General features: G+C 44.6%; 1 protein-coding gene across 4 annotated transcripts in view; it reads left to right on the forward strand.

Annotated features, from left to right (window-relative positions):
• COL14A1 (collagen type XIV alpha 1 chain) overlaps positions 1–25,170 on the forward strand; it is a 233,441-nt gene that overhangs the window by 158,608 nt on the left and 49,663 nt on the right. For all 4 annotated transcript variants that reach the window (XR_003514529.1, XR_003514530.1, XM_027561688.1 and 1 more), the window contains exons 36-40: positions 2,626–2,712; positions 8,538–8,591; positions 10,327–10,422; positions 11,615–11,668; positions 12,028–12,081. Coding sequence is in view for 2 of the 4 variants with exons in the window: in XM_027561688.1 (XP_027417489.1) it covers positions 2,626–2,712; positions 8,538–8,591; positions 10,327–10,422; positions 11,615–11,668; positions 12,028–12,081 (345 nt within the window). In the remaining 2 variants the exon portion in view is untranslated. The remainder of the gene's footprint in view (positions 1–2,625; positions 2,713–8,537; positions 8,592–10,326; positions 10,423–11,614; positions 11,669–12,027; positions 12,082–25,170) is intronic.

Here is a 25,170-nt window from a genome sequence, read left to right on the forward strand (position 1 = left end):
TCATTAGGTCCAATCGTCTTCATAAGTGTTCGTATCTTAAAAACTCTGCTGTATGAACCAACAATATATTAATATATAAATCAGAATTGTAAGATGATACACGTACTTTTGAAAAACCAGAACTACTCACTACTGGGATGTGTGTGCCTGCTGAGAACGCACTTCTCAGGTCTCAGAGTCTGATTGGACATCACCACCCTGGCTTCTTCCTTTTTTAACTAAAGCATTTATTTATGTGTTTGTGCCAGGTCTTATCTGCAGCACGGGGGCCCTTTAGTTGCAGGGGGGACCCCGCTCCCTGGTGAGGGTCCGACTGGCCCCTGCACTGGGGTCTCAGAATCTCAGCCTCTGGGCCAGCAGGGAAGGCCCCACCTTCCCTTCCTTTCCACGGTGATTTTCCCCGTGGTATTTGCTTTCCTTCATAGCAAGTGCTGATAAAACAAATTTACCAAGTTGTTCTTTTTTTTGTCTTTGGGATCTCAGTTTCCCGACCTGGGCCATGGCCCCCTGCTGTGGAAACGTGGAGTCTTAACCACTGGACTTCAGGGAAGTCCCTTCTAGTGTTGAAATTGTGACCTATTATACCTTGAGCTGGTTGTGTATACAAAGTCCAGTGGGTACTGAATTTTGCTGTGTCTCTTGACTTTTAAAAAAAAAACTCAGAATGCCCCTGTGAATTTCCTGTAATGCCCCAGGCCTTCTTTCCACACAATCTGGGAACCATAGTCATAATCTATTTAACTTAGGCAAAGCTGCTAGAAAAATAAACCTTTTCACATTATAAATACCAAATGTAACTCACCAGGGTGGATGACTGTGTATTTAAAAATGGATTGTTCGTACCTAAGGATCTTTAGGACCAGTGAGCTGAAATGTTGACCCTGTTATGTTTGGACAGAAGTCATGTCTTAAGAATTCAACCTGGTCATGGTCACGGGGAAGACTTCCTCAAGTCTAAAAAATTTCTTTTTTTAAGACCTTACATCAGCTCATGTCATCTGCTGCAGGCCATGTATGCGTGGTGACTTTGTTTGAGAAGGGAGTGACTCTTTTTTTCACCAAAATAAGTTTCCATTAAACTATGGTGAGGAATTAAAGCAGAGACACTATGATGCTGTGCATAAGGGCAGGTAGAGTGGGGATTGTAAGGAAGCACCCAGAAATACCCTGCATCAAGCAGAGTGTAATCACCATGTCGCCTAGGCAGATCCCTGCCCTCTCCGAGCTGTTCTTTTTCTTTCTGTCACTGAAGGTGTGCAAGTCCCGTGGTAGAAAGACTCAGATGGAGATACAGCCAGCAGCAGTGGCAAAACCATTAGGCAGTCTCTGGTCACAGGAGGCCTGCTGTCAGCCTGCTTGGAGGATCTTTCAGGATTCTTAAGTCTATCTCATTCAAGCTGCCCAAGGTATCAAGCCAGATACGTTTAGCAGGGTTTTCCTTTCCTGCAATGAGCTGAAACTTTTGGATATTGTCCAACATTTGGAGAAAAGCATATGAAGGCTCTTTGCTCAGACTCTTTTGGATTTCTGTTGTGAATATTTCAGAGCCTGAAAGTATTTTCAGCTTGACAATTTAATTACCATCTGTCCTCTGTTCAGCCCTAACAGTACCTTTCCCCAAGATCTTAGAAGACGAAGCTCACTTTCTCTATCCAAAGGGACCGTTGAACCTTTCTAGTTTTTCATCCTAGGGCAGACTTTTTTGGCTGTTGCTCCAAATGGGATATTCACGAATCATTCAGTAGTGCTTACCAGGTGCCCTGTCTTCCTTTAAACGCCGGTAACTCATTCAGGCATATTCAGTCTGACCTAAATCATCTATCTTGTGGTGTCACCTGGCATCAGAATTCTCCAAGAGGAGATGAGCTCTTATCACAAAGCTTTAGGTTGGTGCTGTGGTGTTATTCTCACATTCAGCCACAGAATGTGAGCAGCAGTTAACATTGCTGCAGGTGTGTGTCAGCCACAGAGTGTGAGCAGCAGCTAACATTGCTGCAGGCGTGTGTCAGCCACAGAGTGTGAGCAGCAGCTAACATTGCTGCAGGCGTGTGTCAGCCACAGAGTGTGAGCAGCAGCTAACATTGCTGCAGGCGTGTGTCAGCCACAGAGTGTGAGCAGCAGCTAACATTGCTGCAGGTGTGCATCATGTGTTTAACCACTGTTTTCTTTTCTTCTGGCTCTTGGTTTTAGTGTGGAAGCGGGTGTTTTGATGGACTGTTGCTACAAGTTTTCTTTTATCCTTTGAAATGGAAAAAAGTGTTGTAACACTAAGGAAGTTTTCAGGACCTTTAGTTCACGGAGTACCACTTACCCAGCTGAATTAAATGGCAACCAGAATCTTTGGTTTTGCACCTCCACTTCTGCCTTTCTTGCTTCACCTGGATTCCCAAGCTGGTTTTGTCAACATCCTTTGATAACGGCGTTGATTAACGCCTTGCTAGACACCCATTCATTGCTTCTTTAAAGAAAAGATTTTGTGGTCAGAAGGGAATATTCTCTGCTTTTCTAGACTAATGCTCACTGAAGGATTTTTTTTTGAAGTGTCTCCAAATGTTTCCTTTGAGTCATAAAGTCGTTTGTATAGACCATCTTGTTAATAGTCATACTATTTGTTTTTCTCTGCAGAGGGATGAGGAGGCCTGCCCAGAGCTCCCGCATGCCTGCTCCTGTTCGGAAATCAATAAAGCGGCTCTGGGACCAGCGGGCCCACCAGTAAGTCTTGCCTCATTTGACCTTAAGTGTTATTTGATAGTTGTTACAAAGGTTACTCATTTCCCCTGAATCATTGCTACTGCTTCTCTTTTAATAGAAGATACTCCCCTGCGTACATGGCCGGCTTCATGGCCATTCAGCTTGAGACTTGATTTCTTAGCAATTATGCAAATAAAGATGACCTTGTGACTAAGTTCTGGCCAGGGAGAGAGAAGGTGTATGCACGCAGCCTGGGCGTTGCTCTTAAATGGAAACCGAATGCCCTCCTTTGAGCGTGAGGTCGTGGGTTCACGGTGGCAGCAATGCCGCTGGGCACAGCACAGCAGGAAGAGGGAGGCACCAACGGCTTCACGCTGCCTTGGGCGATAAAGCCACTCGACTGCGCCGCAACAGCTCGGGTTTTAATATGAGAGAATAATAAATCTCCTACCTTGCTTAAGTGTTAACCATTGACCTCCATGAAAACAGTCAGACAGCTTTCCAAACTAAGAAACTGGGAGTGCGGTGCTAGACTAACAGTTATTTCCTCTGAGCGCTCTGTAGATGCTGTTACAATGTCATCGCTTCCATTGTTGTTACAGAGAAGTCAGCTGCCAGTTGAATTAACTGTCATTTTTCTGTGAGAAATATTTTCTCCATTAGTTTCTTTTAAGATCCTTTTGTCATTAATGATCAGAAGTTTCACCACAGTACATTTTGATGCTATTGTTTTGTAGTCTTGGAACGTTGAGGGCTTTATGAATTTGAATACCAATGTTTCTTATACATTTTGGAGTTTTCTCAGTCATTTTCTCTTTAAACATTCCCTCTCTCTGATCATCTCTTTTTCTGAAACGCCAGCTAGATGTGCATTATACTTTCTGATTTTACTCTCATGTCCTTTTAACCTCTTTCTACTCTCTTTTTAACCTCTAATTTATTTCCTGTTTGTGTTGCCAGGCTTTCCTCTGTGTAATATCCTCAACATTACTTTCTGATGTACTGTGTGTTTAGCTCTGTTTAATACGCTGCTTAACCTAGGCATGGTGTTTCGGATTGTGATTATCATATTTAGTTTCTCTAGAAGTTATGTTTGGTTCCATTTCAAACCTTCTGGTCATTTGTATAACCTCTTCTTCTTTTGTAACATTTTCAAAACTTTTTTCTTTAAATATTTTAGTATGATTTACATTCTTTATCTGATCATCTCAGCATCTGTAGTATATGTGGTCTTGATTCTTCCATTTGCTTTGTTGGTAGTTTTATTCATGCTGTGTTGTTTCCACATGTCTTTTTTATTTTGGGGGTTGTATATTTGAGTTTGCATTACTTGCAACTTTCTGGGAATATTTTGACCCCATGTTTGAGCTGTATTTTTTGAGAGAGCGTATGTGTCTGCTTCTGTTAATATCCTGGCCGTACAAACCTGCTGAAACCCAGTAAACTCTGGTCCCTCAATTGTATGAGAATCAGTTTCTGGGTAGTATTTCTTAGTGGAGACATTTACTCCTCCTATAGCTAAAGTGGAAAAAAGTCTTGCTTTTCCACCTGCTGGTGAGACTTTTTGTGGCTGTTCTAGCTCACTCACATTGCTGCCTTTCGAGCTCCTCCGCTTTCAGTCACACCCATGTTCTGCCCACGCCTGCTCCTCACGGAGCCCAGCACCCTCTCACTGCCTTGCGTGGGCTGTGTGACGCCGCTTTCCAGAAACCTCAGCCATCCCCCTGCCCTCCCTCAGGGCAGCCTCAGCGATGCCTTCGCTCTGGTGCTTTGTTTCCTTTTCATTATGGTGCTTAAGGGTTCAATTCTTAATTAGAACAGCCTTTATTTTATTTTAAACAGCATTAATAAGCTTTTCTAGCTGGAGGCTTTTCAAGTTTTCTTCATCGGCAATGCTGCTGGAACAAGTTATAAAATATTTATGTGTGACCTAAGAGTGAGGAAAGCAGCAGCCGAGAAGCAGGAAAGCAGGGCTGAGCTCTGACTTGCGGGGAAGGAAGAGCCAAACGAGAAAAGCCATTGGCGTTTTCAAGCATAATAAACTATTGAAGAAACAGTGACCGAAACAGTATGGCTTCCAAGGTAGCTCGGTGATAAAGAATCTGCCTGAATGAAGGAGACATGGGTTCAATCCCTCGGTCAGGAAGATCCCCTGGAGAAGGAAAGGGCAACCCACTCCAGTGTTCTTGCCTGAGAAATCCCATGGACAGAGGAGCCTGGCAAGCTTCTTCCATGGGGTTGAAAAGAGTTGGACATGACTTAGCGACTAAGCAATAAAAGCAACAAATCCCCCAGTGTATGCAATAAGCCTGTCTGATGATTTAACATAGTTGCAACTGTTTCCTTATTCAAGAATTTACCCAGTGATAGGTGCCAGTAAAACTCCAGAAAAGCCACAGGACACCATGGATGAAAGAGCCATATTCCTTTTGCCTCACCTCACCCTTTCTTACTAAAAGGATGAAAGTTCACATCCACAAACATTTGCTGAATTCTTGTCACCCACTCCATGATGAAGGTTAGGTATCAGGTGGAAAATAAGTTAGAAGTATAAAAAGGTTCCTGGATTTTGTAGACCTAGTACCTCAGGTATCTGTGAGCCAAATTGCCACATTTGGACAAAACCTTCAACTAAAAGACAATTATTTAAGATGAACAAACACAATTAAAGAGGTGTCCCAGAATGAGTATGTTAATTGGAACACACTAGGCTTCTTGCAAGGAACAGAAAACTTGATGAATGCATTGATGTAGATCATTGGGATGCTTGAACATTCATAATTTGCTCAGCAAAAGACCTAGAGGTAGATGGTCCCAAGCAAATATGGCTGCTCAACAACTTTATCAAGACCCAAGCTTGTTCCAGCTTCCAAATTTGCTTTCTTTAGACTTACAGCTTCTTGATCATATTGGCTCAAACCAGTTAGTATACCCATTCCTTGGAGGCTGGGCAAGCAAATCTCTGTCTTTATAGCAGGAAAAGTGAAATGGAGAAGGAAGTCAGAAAAGAAGCTTTGGTAATCAACCAACAGTGTCTGCCACAGTTGGGGAAAACATTTGCATCATCTGTAACAGTTAAGGATGTGGTATCCAAATATATGAAGAGTTTCTGCACATTAAAGAGAAGACGACATGTAACCCAATAGGAAACTGGGTGAAGAATGTGAATTGGTAGTTGTATTGAGATAAAATGCAAATGGACAAGCGTTATGAAAAGATGCTCAATCATAGGAGTCTTAAGGGAAATAAAAATTAAAATAGGAGCAAGATATTATTTTTACCAGCTTCATAAAAATGTAAAGCTTGAAAATATCAAGTGCTGACTAAAATCTAGAGAAACAGAGACTCCCTTCATCAGCTCCTAACAGATGAATAAAGTGGTGCCGTGTTTTCACAGCAGTTTGACAATGTATCTGCCTCTCTGTTACATTTCACTTAAAATTCTCCTCGTTGAGATCTTAAATATTAAAATTTGTACTTGAATATTAAAATTTGTACTTAGGGCATGTATAACGATGGTGATTGTAGTATTGTTTAGACAGTAACAAATTGTAGGGGAAATGCCCTACATTTCCAATAATGAAAGAATGGTTAAACAAATTATCTCATTGTTCAGACAACTATGCAACTCATTTACAGTAAGTTAGATCTATATGTCATGTTATGGAAAAACATATTAAGTTAACTCAGAAATATATGAAAAGTGGTGTGTCATATATGTAATCTATATATGTCAAATAATACCGGAGACACTACAGGTAATATTTCCTGTAGAGACGTGTGCACTTACATAAAGTATGATTTGATTCAGTTCAGTTCAGTTCAGTCAATCAGTCGTGTCCGACTCTTTGTGACCCCATGAACTGCAGCACCCTGTGCATCACCAACTCCTGGAGTTTATTCAAACTCACCTCCATTGAGTTGGTGATGCCATCCAACCATCTCATCCTCTGTCATCCCCTTGTTCTCCCACCTTCAGTCTTTCCCAGCATCAGGGTATTTTCCAATGAGTCAGTTCTTCCCATCAGGTGGCCCAAGTATTGGAGTTTAAGCTTCAGCATCAGTCCTTCCAATGAACACCCAGGACTGATCTCCTTGAGGATGGACTGGTTGTATCCCTTTGGAGTTCAAGGGACTCTCAAGAGTCTTCTCCAACACCACAGTTCAAAAGCATCAGTTCTTCGGCACTCAGCTTTCTTTATAGTCCAACTCTCACATCCATACATGACTACTAGAAAAACCATAGCCTTGACTAGATGGACCTTTGTTGGCAAAGTAATGTCTCTGCTTTTCAATATCCTGTCTAGGTTGGTCATAGCTTTCCTTCCAAGGAGTAAGTGTCTTTTAATTTCATGGCTGCAGTCACCATCTGTGGTGATTTTGGAGCCCAGAAAAATAAAATCAGCCACTGTTTCCCCTGTTTCCCCATTTCCCATGAAGTGATGGGACTGGATGCCATGATCTTCGTTTTCTGAATGTTGAGCTTTAAGCCAACTTTTTCACTCTCCTCTTTCACTTTCATCAAGAGGCTCCTTAGTTCTCTTCACTTTCTGCCGTAAGGGTGGTGTCATCTGCATATCTGAGGTTATTGATATTTCTCTTGGCAATCTTGATTCCAGCTTGTGCTTCATCCAGCCCAGCATTTCTCATGATGTACTCTGCATATAAGTTAAATAATGATTTGATTACTGTATGCTAAAAATCTGGAAGATAAGCAGCTGACTGGTGCTGGCAGTGAGTGTAAGTGCTTCAGACGAACTGGAGGAGGCCTTGATTGTCGCCTGATCCAGTCTTTTCCCAAGGGAGGCAAGGGCTGATGGTAACAGAAGGATCATCAGTGGTCACGGACACAGCCGGAGGTCAAATGGACTCATCCAGTGAGAAAGCCACTCCATTTTCAATGATCTTGTCATCCTTCTACTCAAGTGAAAGCATATTCTTAGACCGGTACCCATGTGACCCTCCTAACCCTTACTCACGCCCTCTTTTAATAGAGCAAAGGCTTTGCTCACAGTCGGCACCAGGGACAAAATCTGGCCAAGTTTAGTGACGTTATTTATAGTGTATTTTCAGGTCTGCCTCACATTCTTAGTAAGTAATATGTTTTTCCATCTGCTATAGTATATAATATTTGCTTTTGAAGCAGATTTAAGTGAAGTAAGAGCCAAGTAAAAAATATTCAGAGTATATTTACGTATATGTTATGCACACATATACAAAGAATATGTTTGCAAAGACTGTATACACACATATACACATATTTACTGTGTTATGTATTATGTGCATATATGTACAAAGAAAATACTACTAAATGATAGTACAGGGAGTGCATTAATGTGACAGAAGTTTTAAGAGGAAAATGCAAATAACTGACATTTCAGAGGCACTGAATAGCTTTTTATGATATAAATAAAAAGAACTAAATTGTTACTATTTTATATGCTTTTTACAATGTAATATAATACAGTCTAATTAAATAATTTAATCTCAAAGTCATGGTATAAGACATGCGTATAATTTTAGGTTAACAGTATATTTTTTATTATTTGCAGTATTAATAGCAGTAATCTTACACACGCAATCAAAAGATTCTGTAGCTTTTTGTTTTTTTTTTTAATTTAAAGGGATTTAGCATAGAAAGTTTGCTCAAGCTCTGAAACCATTAACAAGAAGAGGTGAATCTGGGGGACAGACCTCAGTTGAGGAACATAGTGAACATATCATTACACAACGTGTTGGCCTTTGTACCAAATAAGAATTACATAATCCATATTATTAAGGGAAATGAATACGCTATATTGCTTTCATATTTGTCTTTGTGCTAACACTTAATGTCTTTCTGCCAGGGGGGCCCAGGACTCCGAGGACCGAAAGGCCAGCGAGGTGACCCGGGCCTAAAGGTAAGACTCTCTCTCTCATCCCCAGGCATGGTATACTTTTGGAGTTAAGCAATAGTTACCCTTGGCAATCTAAAGCTCCTTATATATTTTTAAATTTTTAAAAATTTTATATTGGAGTATAGCCGATTAGTAACGCTGTGATAGTTTCGGGTGGACAGCAAAGGGACTCAGCCATACATATCCATATATCCATTCTCCCCGAAACTCCCTTCCCATCCAGGCTGCCACGTAACGTTGTAAAGCTTCTTGTATTTTAATGGAAGTTGTGTTGAAGCCTTTCCCCTTATTCTTAAAAGCTTGTGTGTTTTCATCAGAAGAAACGCCCTAACTCAGTGACAAGGTTTCTGGGTCTGAGACGGAGTGTCAGTGCTCCGGGCGCTTTGGTTGCTTATGCGGCTCTTGCTCTTGCTCTCCTCTTTCCTGTCTGCAACAAAGATGCGTCTTAGGGGGAGCGCTGAATCACAGCCAGGCTGCGGTCCTCCAGGGCATTGTTCAGGTTTTAGACTCCTCTCCTTCCCTCCCACCACGCGCCGTCAGACACACAGCCCTGTCTTCCCTTCTCACTGCCCAAGGCCACCAAGCGGGGTGGTTCAGTCTGTACCCCGTACAGAGGCCGCGACTCAAAGGAGCACGCCCTGCCGATCCCCGTCCAGGAACACGTTTCCCTGCTTCGCACAAAGGCACCTAAGGGGTGGCAGGCGCCCAGCCTAAGCGAGTTCAGGCCCCACCCATCGTCTCTATTTCTGGCTCCAGGGGCCTGATGTTTTGGATTGAGTCTTCATATCTGCCCCGGATTCGTTTCTTTAGAGTTACACTGGAGCACATCACACCCTTAAGCCCTGCAGTCGTGCGCGACTGCCTTGAGAGTCAGCCCCAGCTCCTTGGCTTCAGGCCTCTGATCGCTCTTCCGCCTGTCTCACCTTCACCGTGACGCTCTTCCGCCTGTCTCACCTTCACCGTGATGCTCTGCGTCGTCCCCAGCCATCTTGCTTGACTTACTGCTTCAACATGATCACTTATTAAATCCGCACAGCATTTATTCATGGAGGAGAGAACACTGCAGCTTTTTTTTAGTAGAAAATTGGAGACAAGTGGAACAAGCTAAGAGAGAATGGGGCGAGGCCGAGGGGGAGTCAGTGAAAGAAGGCTGGAGAGAATGGATCGGGTACCACCCAGCTCCACACTCAGACCACACGAGGTCTTCTTTGTTGTTCTGTTTTACTTTTTGCGATTGTGGCACGTTTTCTCAGGCAGAGGCGATGGATCTTACTTGCTCCACGTATGAGAGTACGTGCCACAATATCTTTGATAAATGCAGAGCAGCGCCCCAGAGATGACAGTTCACAGTAACGAAGGAAGGGAATGTCGTTTGGCTGGATGGTGGGAACCTTCGAAGGCCAAGAGGGTGGTCTTGTACCGCTTACATCTTTCAGATTTGTGATGCAGTGTGGGGGGTCTAATTCCTCACATTGTTGGCACAGCGTTCTTATTTATGGAAACCACTATAAATACAGTTGCAGCAGCTACTGTGTTTTCTCTCCTGGCTCGCTGATGACTCTAGGCCTGGGAGGCGAGTCCTCTGAGGCTTCGTGTCTCGTTGTCCTGTGAGTGTTTTATGTCTGAGGAAAGTTAATGAAGTAGAAGATAAACGCGCTCAGCAGGAACATCGGGTAGTAGATATTTCTGGGTTCCAGGGGGTCTGACTTACCTTTGGCGTGATCTTCTTGCCTTCCAGGGACCAGATGGCCCTCGGGGTGAAACGGGCCCTCCTGGACCTCAGGGCCCCCCGGGGCCCCAGGGACCAAGCGGTCTCTCCATTCAAGGGATGCCTGTGAGTTGTGTGTCAGCATTGGGGCGGGTTTTGTTGTTCTCACTTCCCCATGAGTTATAGAGAATGAGCTTTTGTCTTCCACCCCTAGTAATGATCCACAGCCTCTTCCAGCCCCTGAAAGTAAGGACTGGGAAATGAGCATGATGATCGAGAGCTCATTCATAAGCCAGCTTTGCACTCAGTAAACGGGGCCTGTACGTTTATGTACGTGCCCAGGGAGTAGGTACAGCCACAGGTGATTTGTCTGGAAAAGAAAGCAAGGCTTGACACATACGGCTCCTTTTTCTTATTTGACCAAGTCCTTAGTGGGTATGATAAACCTGGAAAGGGACAGATGTTATATGACTTAAGTTTTTCATTTGGTATTTGTAGTAATCGTGGAGCTACAACCACAAAGCCATTTATTTAGGTCTTTATCTCGACAGGCCATCAAAGTGGGCTGCGATGAGTTTAACATTATAGACGATATGCTCTTTACAGCCACATGAGCTGTTTGTACCATTGAAAGCAAATTCAGTTCCATTCACTGATTTTCATTTAACTTAGTAGAGGAATCTAGATTTAAGGAATAAAACCAGTCTCTGTAATTAGTATTTGTGCCATTATATACATTTTTAAGTACAGTTTTAGTATAAATGATTGAAATACAGTTTTAGCAAATCTTCCTGTGCATATGATTGTGTGTCCCTAGCTCAGATGTCTTCATTTCCAGAGTCATTTACACATGAATGAATTATTCTTATTTAACATGCCAGTTTGTATAATTACAATTAACACTAAGAATTCGTTGAGGTCTTGCTACAGGTCAGGTACTGTGCTTGCTTTTGCCTTTTTATAAGTTTCTAGCCAAACAAAACAAAAGTATATATAGATGTAAGTTTTAACATCTAAGCTATAAATAATACTGAAATATTCAAGACTCTGCTCATGTATTTACAATATAAGCTTAACTAAATCAGATTGTATGCACTGTGTTTAAACTATTCTGAAATATAAACATTCTACTCTGTAAGCATGCTTACCTAAGTTGTGTAGCTTATGTGAAAAGTGAAATATGCTGTATTTGGATGTTAGTGTAGAAACAATTTAATGTTGAAAATGTTAAGAGTCAGCCAGCAGAGGAAAAGAAGAGACTAAGGACTTACCAGTTTCCTTTTGTGAACTTAACCCCCGTGTCCTTTCGGATGTCCAGGGAATGCCAGGTGAAAAAGGAGAGAAAGGAGAGATCGGATTGCCTGGCCCACAGGTACTATTTTTATTTTTTTACTCCATTGCTCTCAGTCTAGAGCTTTACCAAGAAAAAAGACCGTAGCTTCTGAAGTCCGCTGTGATCTTGGCAGTGAACGGTTTCCATGCTGAGGACCAGCAGCCTGTATTCATTGACCTTTGGCCCCCACCCGAGGGTCCTCCTGACGCTGCCCCGGGTGAACCCCGGTGGGTGAACTCCGGTGGGGGACATTTGCTTTCCTTCCGGTGAATAAGCTCTGGGCTTCACCCGTAGGGTTTCAGGTTTGTTTGGAAGGCCTTGACTTATTCCGGGGCAGCTGGCTGAGAGGGTGATTGGTTTCCGCGATTCTGACACCGTCCTGTCTTTGCTCTGTCTAGGGTGTCCCGGGCAGTGTTGGTTCACCAGGACGCGACGGCTCCCCGGGCCAGAGGGTAAGACGAGCCCAAGATTGCCCGTTAGCACAGTACACTTCTCACCAGGTCTCTCTCTGCTGCTGGCAGGCTCTGTGCAGGGAAGTCAAACCACGTGTTTTGTTTTGTTTTTCCTTATTTTTTCTCCCATCTATCTACGTTCTACCAATCCTGCATCTGTTTACCTTAACTGGTGTTCTTCCATATCCATAACTTTCCTCAAAACCTAGAAACTTTCAGCAGACCTCCTCAAATCGTTCACACCTCTTGCTGAATGTTCCCAGAAGCTGAATGCAATTTGCACTGAATTGTGGGCGTTGGTCTAACAGATTTTCCGGTTGTTTCAAATTCTTAAGGTACAAACCTAAAGGAAATCAAGAACCGTAAGAACTGGAATTTAATGATGGTGACTATCTGTAATAGTCTCCATTTCTTTAGCACACATCAGTAGTCACTTCCTGGAATTGTTCAAGTGCACGGCAATAAAAGAATGTATAGGGTGGCTGAGGGCTGACTTAACATCCAGAGTGTGTTTGGTCAACATGTCTTCACTGAGCCAGGTTTGAGGGTTTTTGTCCTCAAAGAGTTTAGAGCTTAATGGGGGAAACAGAACCAAATAAGAAACATGCTATCATGGGAGAATTTACAGAGCCCCATAGGGCACAGGAATAGATAACCAAGCCAGACCTGGAGGGTTGGGGAAGGAAGGCTTCCCGGAGGCAGCACCACATAGACTGGTTTTCAACTGAGGGAGAGAAATCAGCCAGGAAGGACGGGGAAGCCATTGCAAGCAGAGAGAATAGCATGCGTGGCGTGTGGAGGGGTGGAGTGGACGAGAAGGTGGGCATCTCCGTTCCTGCGCGTGGTTCAATGTGGCTGGAGATAACAGTGCTCTGTCTGTATGTGTGTCTGTGTGTGCACACAAGTGTACACGTGTGTGCACATGCCTTGGTGTGGAGAGCTTGCCAAGAGATGGCACCGAAGATGTAAACACAAATTCACTGACGTCATCGCTTCTTTTTTTCGGACCAAGGATTTTGAGCTTTTACAGGAAGGCAATAGAAAGTTATTACATTTTCAGCGACAGAGAGAGACTGATCTTCCTCAAAAGGTCACTGGCAGCTGCACAGTTTTTCTTAAGACTGGATTATATACAGTGGCCTCCACTTAGATCCAGTCCAGTAAAGGACAGCACGTTCAGCGACATTCGCTGATATCGTAGGGGACAGCTAACCCACTAGGGTAGCAAATGATTAGCTGGAGGACGTAGTTCTCTATTCAGACCAGGTTGCCTTTAGCTATGCTGCTCAAGGATAAGGAAATAAATGTTTTCTATAGGGGTGCAGGTGTGGGAATTTAAACTCCTTCCATGTTAGGTTTTTTTTTTTGGTTTCACATTCAACTTTCATTTGCTTAAAATCTCAGTTCAATCTCCATCCATCAAATGGGATTAGTCGGTAAAGCACGTCCAGGTGAATGTATCTAAAAAGAGGCTTTCTCTAGAAGTGAGATTTATGTAGGTGTCTTGGACATGTGGAAGGAGTGTCTAAAAGTATTTATATGTTTTGGCAAAGGGCTTAGACTAAGATCCTGTGTGGTTACACACCTAGGTTCCTTCATGATTCCTGAAAACTCTGAAGCTCTGAAAACAGCAGTTCTAAAGGTTTGGTTCAGTGAGTTTCCTTGATTTATCTATGCAGAGTCTAGTCTTGGAAAAGTTCTTCCAGAGCAAACATATTGGGTTAGTGTCCAGATCATTTGAGTCTGGGATTCTTTTAAAAGCACTACGCCAACACAGATTTTTTGATAAATATGTTGCCATTCTTCCAAACATGTTTCGTTCTATAGGATAAAAAGTCTTAAGGCCTAATAAAGTGTTAATATATCTGTACATAGATTTTATTTCCCTCTCTCCCTCAATTTGAAGGTAAAACTTTCAGCTCAGTTCAGTCGCTCAGTTGTGTCTGACTCTTTGCAACCCCATGAATAGCAGCACGCCAGGCCTCCCTGTCCATCACCAACTCCCGGAGTTCACTCAAACTCATGTCTATTGAGTCGGTGACGCCATCCAACCATCTCAGCCTCTGGTGTCCCCTTCTCCTCCTGCTCTCAATCTGCCTCTAATGCCTATTTTGAAAAATTTGTGGATGGGAAGGGAATTGTGTTTTTAAAATGGTTTCCAGAGGACACTCATTCTTTAAACGAGTTAAAGAAAAATTTAACTCATTAAAAATTTAATGTTAAAAAAATTGTGCCAACCCTATCCCAGTTGCTTTAGGAAAGATATTTGAAGGTAATACTATTCCAGTGTACAGCTCTCGGGGCATCATTAACACATAATAATATGTAGTAGTATCTCCTGGAATGCCTACTCAGCTTGAGGGAGGGACTGCATATACATATTTTCATTATCTTAATATCTTGTTTAATAAGATATTAGTTGAACTCATATCTTAATTTAGTACCTGCTGTGTGTCATGTGGGCTTCCCTGGTGGCTCACTGGTTCAGAATCTGCCTGCAACACAGGGGAAACAGAAGACATGGGTTCTGCCAGGAAGATCCCCTGGAGCGGGAACTGGTGGCCCCCAGTGTTCCTGCCTGGAGAATCCCATGGACCGAGGAGCCTGGTGGGCTGCAGGCCACGGGGTCGCACAGAGTCGGAGGCGACTGAGTGACTTCACTTTCATCCCTGTTGTGCCTGAGGCACAGTTGCACTCAGAAGGAAAGCAATAATGATGACTATGGTAATAATGGCAGTGGCAACCGTGGCACAGAGCTGTCTGAGAGCAGACACACGGGGTGAAGAGACTTCCTGCCGAGACGCCCGAGGAGCCTCTCCTGGAAAGCGTTTTCCAGGAAATCGGGAAGGTGGTTGTTTTGTCATTACGCCAAGCACTGAAATCACTCGTCGGGCTTCTCTGGTGGCTCAGTGGTGAAAAAGTCTATGTGCCAGTGCAGGCAACACGGGTTTGATCCCTGGGTTGGGACGATCCCCTGAAGAAAGAAATGACAACCCACTCTAGTATTCTTGCCTGGGAATATTCTTGCCTGGGAAATCCCATGGAGAGAGGGGCTTGGCAGGCTACAGTCCATGGGGTCTCAAAGAGTCGGGCATGATTTAACGACGAAACAGCACCACCAAACACTGAAATCACTCATTTATTCCTTGTTGTTCCGTCACTCAGTCGTGTTCGACTCTACAACCCCGTGAAGTGCAGCACGCCAGGCTTCCCTGTCCTTCAGCATCTCCTGAGTTTGCTCAGTCTCATGTCCGTTCATCCTCTGTCGCCAGCTTCTCCTCTCGCCTTCAATCTTTCCCAGCCTCAGGCCCTTTTCTAGTGAGTCAGCTCTTCGCATCATTACCATGCCCCATTTCTTCTGATAGTCAAGTGATGGGCTGTCCCTTACTGGTCATCCTTCTTTTAAAAAATCCTTGTCTTACTGAGAGTTAAGAATTCACAGCCCCAAACTGTGATCAGTGCCCTGCTTATTAGCTTAGGGAAAGGCCAGCGTCCCTCACCTGGAGCCAGGGCCAATGTTACCCTTCCATTTAGTCTGCAAGGAGGGGAGTTTAGCAGAAAACAAAGAGAGGATTAAACATCTCTTTAAACAGGAAACATGTTTTCTTTCTAAAATTTCTAGCTCATTCTGGCTTTTCCCAAGGGGAATCATGGACTCGTAGAGGCAGCTCATATTCAACCCTGGGCCTCAGGCCATAAGCAAGGCCAGCAGAAGCTGGACTTGTTCCCTGAAGCAGCCTCAGCCTCTGGCTCAGTGCAAGACCCCGCCGTGTAAAGCAGCAGTGCGCAAGCAGGCTGAGCAGCCGGGTGGGCGCGGGCGTCGGTTTTTATCCTGCATCATTGCAGCCGACAGCACCCTCATCCTTTCTTCTTTTCCCTGTTCGTCTTGCCCTCTCCCTTCTGCCTCGTTCCTCCTCTCTGCTTGATGTCTGTGACCCCAGGGCCCACCCCGCGGTCTTTAGGCTCCTCTGATGTAGGCTGGACATCTCTGCCCCCACCCTGGTCATCCAAGCAGTCCTAAGAGGAACCAGGAAAAACAGGAAAGACGTGGATGATAAGTATATGAACTGAAAAGGAAAGAAAGGAAAAACTACCTTTTTTCTAGTTCTGAGGCTCACTTATATCCAAGACCACCAGCTGTCTGTCAGCCACTCCAAATAGAAACTTTAAAAAAATATTTTTTTTCCCAATTCTTACTATGGTTTTATAAAAAGGCCGAGAGACAAGAAATACAAATGACCGGGAGATACATATTTTATGGCACCTGGAAGATAGTAGTAATTCCTCCCTGGTATTCCTCCAAGGGTATTCGTCTTAGAATTCCAAGTAAAACTAAACTTGGAATGCTTCCCTTACTCCAGGTTACCACTCCCTGCACCTCCTGTTTTCACGCCATAACCACAGGCTTCCCGTTCCATCTGTGAAAGAGGAAATACTGTTTTAAAGTTCTGCATATGAATTCTGCTGAACTTGTGGTTAGGAGAAGCAGGATGGCCCCGTGGTAAATATCAGAGACTTGGACACTTAGCCAGACCTGAGTTTGAACTCTAACCATGGGACACGGAGCCAGTCACTCAAAGTGTTCAAGGCTCCCTTTCCTCATCTGAGTGGGAAAAATAATATTCGAGTCCACAGAGCTATTGTGGAAATTGATTCAAATAAGGACATGCTAAGTCGCTTCAGTTGTATCTGACTCTTTGTGACCCCATGGACTGTAGCTCGCCAGGCTCCTCTGTCCATGGGATTCTCTACACAAGAATATTGGAGTGGTTTGCCGTGCCCTCCTCCAGGGGATCTTCCCGTCCCAGGAATCGAACCCACAACTCAGGTGTCCTGCATTGGCAGGCAGGTTCTTTACCACTAGCGCCACCTGGGAAGCCCTTCATATAAGGGATTTCTATGTAAAAATTCAACTCTAGCTGGTATGAGTATTCACTAGTTTCAGTGTAGAGCCAATGAGTCAGGACAGTACAGTATATTATAATGCCTGTCCTTGACATTATCAAGGTAACTGAGAAGATTTTAATGAACTGCCAAAAAAAAAAAAAAAGAAAGTCTAAAGAAAAAGCAAGTTCTTATTGTTTAATTTTCTTGGAGTCTATGTTGAAAGGATCCTTGGACCGTGTTTCCTTTTTATGTGGATTGGATGTGTGCAAGGACTTCCCTGTTGGTTCAGACGGTAAAGAATCTGCCTGCAATGCAGGAGACCTGGGTTCCATCCCTGGACTGGGAAGACTCCTTGGAGAAGGGAATGGCTATCCACTCCAGTATTCTCTTGCCTGGAGAATTCCATGGACAGAGGAGCCTGGCCGACTATAGTCCCCATGGGGTTGCAAAGAGTCGGACCCGACTCAGCGACTCCACAAAGGCCGTATTTGTGATGAATGTCCCATTTCATCAAAGCAAGTTGTGCTTGCTTAAAATATCCTTGAAGAACTGAACTGGAGTCAGCAATCTGGATTTAATTTCTATCATAAATGTCAAGCTCTGATGAGAGATTCATCTAAGGGATATTTTGTTAAATACTAAGATTCATGATAATTACCCCCTTGAGTATCTTCCTCCTCCAGAAAAGGAAATACAAAAAACTAGCACAAAGCTAGTGGAGAGAATGATTTGATTTTCTTTTCCATGGGTCTAGACAGGTTTTTATAAAATCCCAAAAAAACATTCTCCCAGTCAACCACAGTGATGACAGTCTATGCAATTGGGACTTGGCAGATTATTTTAATAAAAAGAGCAGCAGTCGCTATTATTGATGATCGACTAAGTGCAGTGCTCTACAGATGTTGTGTTCTCCAGTCCTCAGAGTAACCACAAATGCTGGGCACTGTCACCCCATTACAGACACAGAGAATCTGAAGCTCGGAAACTTGAAGTAACACAAACTTAAAGTAACGCACACAGCTAGCAAGCATTGCAGCAGGATTCTAATCCACTCTCAGGCCCCAACACTGCACTCTTTCTTTCCACAGAATTATATTAAAGGTTAAGGTGGACTTCGCTAATATGGGCAACTCTTCCAGTGAAGATATTAATAAGCAGGACTCCATCACCGAAGACACCTCACCCGGTGTTTTGGGGGCAGAAGGAGCCCAGTTTGGGTTACTTTCTTGATGAAGTAGAAGCTGCTAGTTCACACATGAAGACTATGTTTCTTTGATTACATTTCACTTTTACTTGGATAATGGCCCATTTGAGGAGAGAACCATTACTTAGTGAATTAGTTTCTTGTTATTACTGGCTTTAAAGATGCTTCTACTACGAGACAGCCTACAAATGATATCTATCTTGCACTCTGATGCCAACACTGTCCTTTGGGGCCAAGGCAGACATGTTTATATTTGAAAACTAGCGGTTCCACAACATAAGTGATCAAGCTGCTGTTTTGTGTTTTCTTTGTTTTTTGAATATACACATTCCTGAGCTTTAGCCTCAGAGATTCAGATACTAATGGTCTTGGGTGTGACTTAGGAATGTATAGTTTAAAAATGATTACTGATTCTAATAAACAGCTAGGTTTTAGAACCACTGGACAATACATTATGTTAAACCTTTTGCAAGTCAAAGCAATTTCTTGGGTTGAATATTGCTTTTGTTTTCATTCACTGGAATCACCACTGCAGGTTACTAAAGCTATACCCGTTTATATATCTATATATACATTTAAATTATACATGTAATACATATATAAATTTGTACATTTTAAAAATAGCGTATTGTGCACCTATATAAAATGCAAATGTGTATGTTTGTATCTGCATGTGTGTGACTGAAAATTCCCCAGCGTGACTCCACATGGAAGCACGCTCAGGGCTGATCTCCGTCTCTAACCTGGCCAGTGTTTCGGGGTCTGAGGCTTTTTGCTCCGTGGCCCCTTAATCTGGTGGCTGGTCTGAAGCCTCTGCTGCTGGTAGCAGCCTGTTCCGTGTGGCCGACTGCCTCCTGGCCCCTTGCCGGTGCTCTCAGGGTTGAAACTGTGCAGCGAGAGTCTCAGTGTTTCTTCAGTCCTCTTGGCTCAAGTTCGTTCTGGTTCAGCAAACGCGTCAGATGCCAGGGGCTCACAGGCCCCACGGTACCCGAGGGAGTGGTGTTTGTCAAAGGACCTGCTCGGCCCTGTTTTAGTCAATCACAGTTCGTGTCAGTGGCCCACCATCCTGGCTGCAAAGAGGGTGTGGAGAGTGACTGTCGCGCCCGAGCCACTGTCCTCAGGGCTGTTTCTGATGGCTGCTGCTGCTGCTGTGCGGTCGCTGTTGTGTCTGAGTCTTCTGCGAACCCATGACCTGTAGCCCACCAGGCTCCCCTGTCCGTGGGATTTCCCAGGCAGGAACACTGTAGTGGGTTGCCATTTCCTTCTCTGGGGACTCTTCCCAGACCAGAGATCGAACCCGAGTTTCCTGCTTGGCAGGCAGATTCTTTAGTACTGAACCACGAGGGAAGCCCGTCTCTGATAACTACATAAGCATAAATATTCTAGCCTCTGACTTTAACTTTAGTTACAACATGCTCTGTGGGCACATCCATTTCATCTTTTAGATGCTGTAGACAGAGTACCTTGAAAGTGCAAACTTTTTCAGTTCAGTTCAGTTCAGTCACTCAGTCGTGTCCGACTCTTTGCCACCCCACAAATCGCAACGCTCCAGGCCTCCCTGTCCATCACCAACTCCCGGAGTTTGCTCAAACTCTCATCCTCTGTCGTCCCCTTCTCCTCCTGCCCCCAATCTCTCCCAGCATCAGAGTCTTTTCCAATGAGTCAACTCTTCACATGAGGTGGCCAAAGTACTGGAGTTTCAGCTTTAGCATCATTCTTTCCAAAGAAATCCCAGGGCTGGTCTCCTTCAGAATGGACTGGTTGGATCTCCTTGCAGTCCAAGGGACTCTCAAGAGTCTTCTCCAACACCACAGTTCAAAAGCATCAATTCTTCAGTGCTCAGCTTTCTTCACAGTCCAACTCACATCCATGTGTGACCACTGGAAAACCATAGCCTTGACTAGATGGACCTTTGTTGGCAAAGTAATGTCTCTGCTTTTGAATATGCTATCTAGGTTGGTCATAACTTTCCTTCCAAGGAGTAAGCGTCTTTTAATTTCATGGCTGCAGTCATCATATGCAGTGATTTCGGAGCCCAGAAAAATAAAGTCTGACACTGTTTCCACTGTTTCTCCATCTATTTGCCATGAAGTACTGGGACCAGATGCCATGATCTTAGTTTTCTGAATGTTGAGCTTTAAGCCAACTTTTTCACTCTCCTCTTTTACTTTCATCAAGAACTTTTTAAGAGCCTACAAAAAAATTGTTGCCACCTGAAAAAAAGCATATGTGTTTGCTCTAGACTGTAGAAAAGAAAACTGAAAAAATCAAAATTAGTTAAATGTGTATAAAACATTACACTTGCTAATTTCAGCCATAGTTAAATTTGGTGTTTATTCAAATATCAGTGATTTTGAAAACATATTTTGCAATAGATTTCCTTTTGCTGATAAATCATGGCCAACCATAACTTAATAAGCTGCTCAGAGCCAAATGTTTTCAAAAACAAACTAAAAAAACTTTCAAGTTTTTATAGCAAAAAATATTTTTAATGTGCATTGTGGTTGCATATTAATATTGAGGTGGGACTCTCAAAAAGGAGACGTGCTGGGAGCTGCTCAGCTTATAAAGCACCCCTGTTAGTAGGTGGCTGATTTTATGTACCTAAAAAGAGCATGTGTCGGTTTAAGTGAACTCTCACATTATGCTTCTCCTTTAATCTTCTGTCCCTGTTAGTCATTCTTCATCACTTAATTAAAGGTGTCTGCTTTTCATGAGCAGAGAAGGCAATGGCACCCTACTCCAGTACTCTTGCCTGGAAAATCCCATGGACAGAGGAGTCTGGTAGGCTGCAGTCCATGGGGTCACTAAGAGTCAGACATGACTGTGCAACTTCACTTTCCCTTTTCACTTTCATGCATTGGAGAAGGAATTGGCAACCCACTCCAGTGTTCTTGCCTGGAGAATCCCAGGGACAGGGGAGCCTGGTGGGCTGCTGTCTATGGGGTCGCACAGAGTCGGACACGACTGAAGCGACTTAGCAGCAGCAGCAACGGCTTTTCATGAGGGTGCTTCATGAACAAATGCACAGGTGCTGAGATTGGCTCCCTGGTGTGAAAGGAAACGTCTACAGATCTGGAGATGTTTGCAAAGCGCAGACAGCTCACGTGGTTTTCCTTTTCACCAACTTTATTGCTTAGATATGAAGAGTCGCTGCCGTCACTCCTCACCCTGGATGAAGGGCGAGGAGAGGTCCCGGAGCCGGCCTGAGCTGAGCGGCCTCTGGGCGGGGAGGGTGGACCAGCCTCCTGGGGCCCTTGACCTGAACCCCTCTTCTGGGAACCCCTGCCCGGACCCCCACGCCACGACTGGACACCCTTTTGCGTGTTCCCGTGGAACCCTCTAGTCCCCGCATTGAGGCTTATTGCTGTTTACTTTCAATTGTTGACTTTTCTCAAAACCATCACCTCCTTGAAAACAAACTGTCTTGTTCATTGTTGACTATCCGAAAGCTAGCAGAAACCCAGCACATAGTAGTTCCACAACTATAATTTAATATGACAAACGTGAGGCTTACAAGTGAAAAAAATCTTTCAGAGGTGAATTTAAAATGTGATTGTTAAAACATAAAGCTATGTGATGAAAACATGAACTTTTTTGCAGTTAGAAAGAAACCTGGGGGGAGGGAAATGGCTTTGCTTATGTTTCTAAAATAATATAGAACCTAACATCTTTTATTTTTGAATATTTATTTACTTGGCTGTGCCAGGTCTCCGTCGCAGCAGGTAGGACCTAGCTCCCTGACCAGGGACTGAACCCAGGCCCCTCTGCACTGGGAGCTCAGCATCTTAGCCACTGGACCGCCAGGGATGTCCCCCTAATATATTTTAAATTATAACCAGGTATAGCAAGTACATTTTAATTTGGAATGAGGGAAACAGGAAACTCATAGTACCCTTAAGAATGCCTTTACTGTTAAAATGTTATTTCTAAAAATGTGCATTTGTTCATGAAAATCCATGAATGAAAGTGCTAGAGTGAACTATAGATACTGTGTATAAACAGATAGCTAATGAAAACCTACTATATAGCACAGGGAATTCCACTCAGTGGCCTGTGGTGACCTAAGTGGGAAGGAAATCAAAGAGAGGCTACACACACACACACCCACACTCACACACACACGCATACTCACACACACGCATACTCACACGCACACGCACACTCATGCACACACACACACACACGCACACTCACACACACACACACGCATACTCACACACACACACTCACACACACACGCATACTCACACACACGCACACACACACACGCACACACGCACACTCATACACGCACACTCACACACACACGCACACTCACACACACACGCACACTCACACATGCATACTCACACGCACACGCACACTCACACACGCACACTCACACACACGCACACTCACACGCACACTCACACACACGCACACTCACACGCACACACACACGCACACTCACACGCACACTCACACACACGCACACTCACACACACGCTCCCACACACACGCACACTCCCACACACACGCACACTCACACATGCACACATACACACATGCACACTCATACACACACACACACACGCACACTCCCACACACACGCACACTCCCACACGCACACTCACATACACACACACGCACACTCACACACACACGCACACTCACACACACACGCAGCTGATTCGTTTTGCTGCACAGCAGAAACTAACACCATTGTAAAGCAACTATACTCCAATAACAAAAGAAGGTGCTAGAGTGAAATGCGTGGAACGGATGCTCCTTGACCCTGGCCCGTGCCCTCCATGCCCTGGCTGCTAACAGCTCAGTTACCTCTACTGTAGAGAACTACCCTTGGAAATGCCACCTTGGCTCCGTGCATGTGTGCATGCTAAGTCCCTCAGTCATGTCTGACTGTTTGCAAGCCCATGGACTACAGCCCACCAGGCTCCTCTGTCCATGGGATTCTCCAAGCAAGAATATTGGAGTGGGTTGCCATTCCCTTCTCCAGGCGATCTTTCTGCCCAGGGATCGAACCCACGGCTCTTGTGTCTCCTGCATTGGCAGGCGGGTTCCTTATTACTGGAGCCACCCGGAAACCCAGCCGATGACTGACTGGCTAACCCTGAGGCGCCACCCACCGTGCAGAGCTCCCCGACGAGAGCAGACCTCAGCGAAACCCAGTCCTGACCTAACCCCTGTGCCTGCCCTCTCCTGCCTCCCTCACTACCTGAAAGGTTTCTCCTAGAACACTCCCTCTGTAAAGCATATTAAACTGCGCCTTCATCTCTGTCTGGCTGCACGGGGACCTCGTGGCCGTGGGGCTGGCTCCAGGTGTGGCAAGCGGGCTGCCCTCGTTGCAGTGCACAGGCTCCAGAGCACAGGCTCCGTCGTGGTGGCACTCGGAATCGAACCCGTGTCCCCTGCATTGGCAGGTGACTGGACCACCGGGGAAGCCCCCTCCCTCTATAAATCAAAGGCACAAAAGCCCGGTCTGCTTCTAGGAAACCCCCCCTCAGGTAGTCACTGAAATGCAGTTTCAGCTTCTGGGGCTGGAGAACTCCCGACCCCTTTCCTCCAGGCTCGTGAGGGTTCAAGGGCAAAGCCGGAAAAGATCGGCATGTCTCCCCACCCCCATGCATTTCTGGGCTAATTATACCTGCAATTAATATTTATTTACTCAACTTGATTATCAGAGCACTTCTTCTAGGAGTATCATTTTTATTCCACTTTAATTTTTTTTTTAGTATGTATTTGGTGCCAACCATGTGCTAGGGAGGTATTAGGAATAGAACAGTGAATAAGACATAATTTCTTCCCTCAAAGAAGAAAAAAAAGAAATCTCAGTTTCCGATGAGATGGCTGGATGGCATCACTGACTCAATGGACATGAGTTTGGGTGAACTCCGGGAGTTGGTGATGGACAGGGAGGCCTGGCGTGCTGCAGTCCATGGGGTGGCAAAGAATCGGACACGACTGAGGGACTGGACACCAACAGCTTCCGAGGGGCCCTTTAGGAAGAGCAGTGGTCCCCCACCTTTTTGGCACCAGGGATCAGCTTCGTGGAAGACAGTTTTTCCACGAACCAGCGGTGGGGGATGGTTTGGGGATGATTCAGGCTCCTGACATTCATCGTTCAGTGTATTTCTGTTCCTACATCAGCTCCACCTCAGATCAGCAGGCTCCTGGAGGGTGGGCACCCCGAGAACGCAGAGTGAACCAACATGCAGTCTCCTCTTTGGATGCGACCACACGGGAGCAACAGCCTCTTGCCAAATTTAGTTCTGCCTAACGACATTCCATCCTCTCTCCTCCCACATGATAGGCACCAGCTGTCTGTAAATCGAGCACATTGAACACTGTTCTCGGTAGCGTCCTTCGGGTGATCCAGTGGAGGAGAGTCCTGACGGAGCGCTGCTTCGTGAGCCCCTTCCCCGTGATTGAGAGGGAGGAGCTGATGCGCTTTTTCCTGCAGATCCTCCCTGGAATAGTGCACTGTCTTTTCAGAAAATACGCCTTGGCTTGCTCCCTCTGCATAACATCGCCCTTGCTTGTTTTTGAGAATTTTGCCTCTGGACACAGCCTGGAAGAGAGTCTGGGAAGCCAGGCTGAACTCCTGCCTGCTGGGCAGTGGCGTTGGCCGCGTATCACGTGTGGCCTCACACACGGGAGTGTGCTCGCTTCCCCTCCAGCACTGGGAGAGTTTTAAGGCAGGAAGCAAACGAAGTTCTTTTCAAATGCCTTCTTAAATTATTGAGTATGTCCTCAGAGTCCCTGGTTTTGTTATGTGAACTTCATACAGGAAATACTAGTAGATATAAAAAAATTTTTTTAATGGTAAAGGCTCCTAATCTCTTTTGATCCCAAATTTTCTCACTTATAATATGAAGCAGTTGGGCTGAAGGAGTTATAAGGTTCTGGTTTTCTCTTACATGTTCTGATTTTTTATACCCTCTTCCTGGACATGCTATATTTAAACTCCACGTAAAATAATATCTTTCAACCTATG

Source organism: Bos indicus x Bos taurus, chromosome 14, assembly GCF_003369695.1.
Source record: "Bos indicus x Bos taurus breed Angus x Brahman F1 hybrid chromosome 14, Bos_hybrid_MaternalHap_v2.0, whole genome shotgun sequence".
Taxonomy (NCBI): Eukaryota; Metazoa; Chordata; class Mammalia; order Artiodactyla; family Bovidae; genus Bos; species Bos indicus x Bos taurus.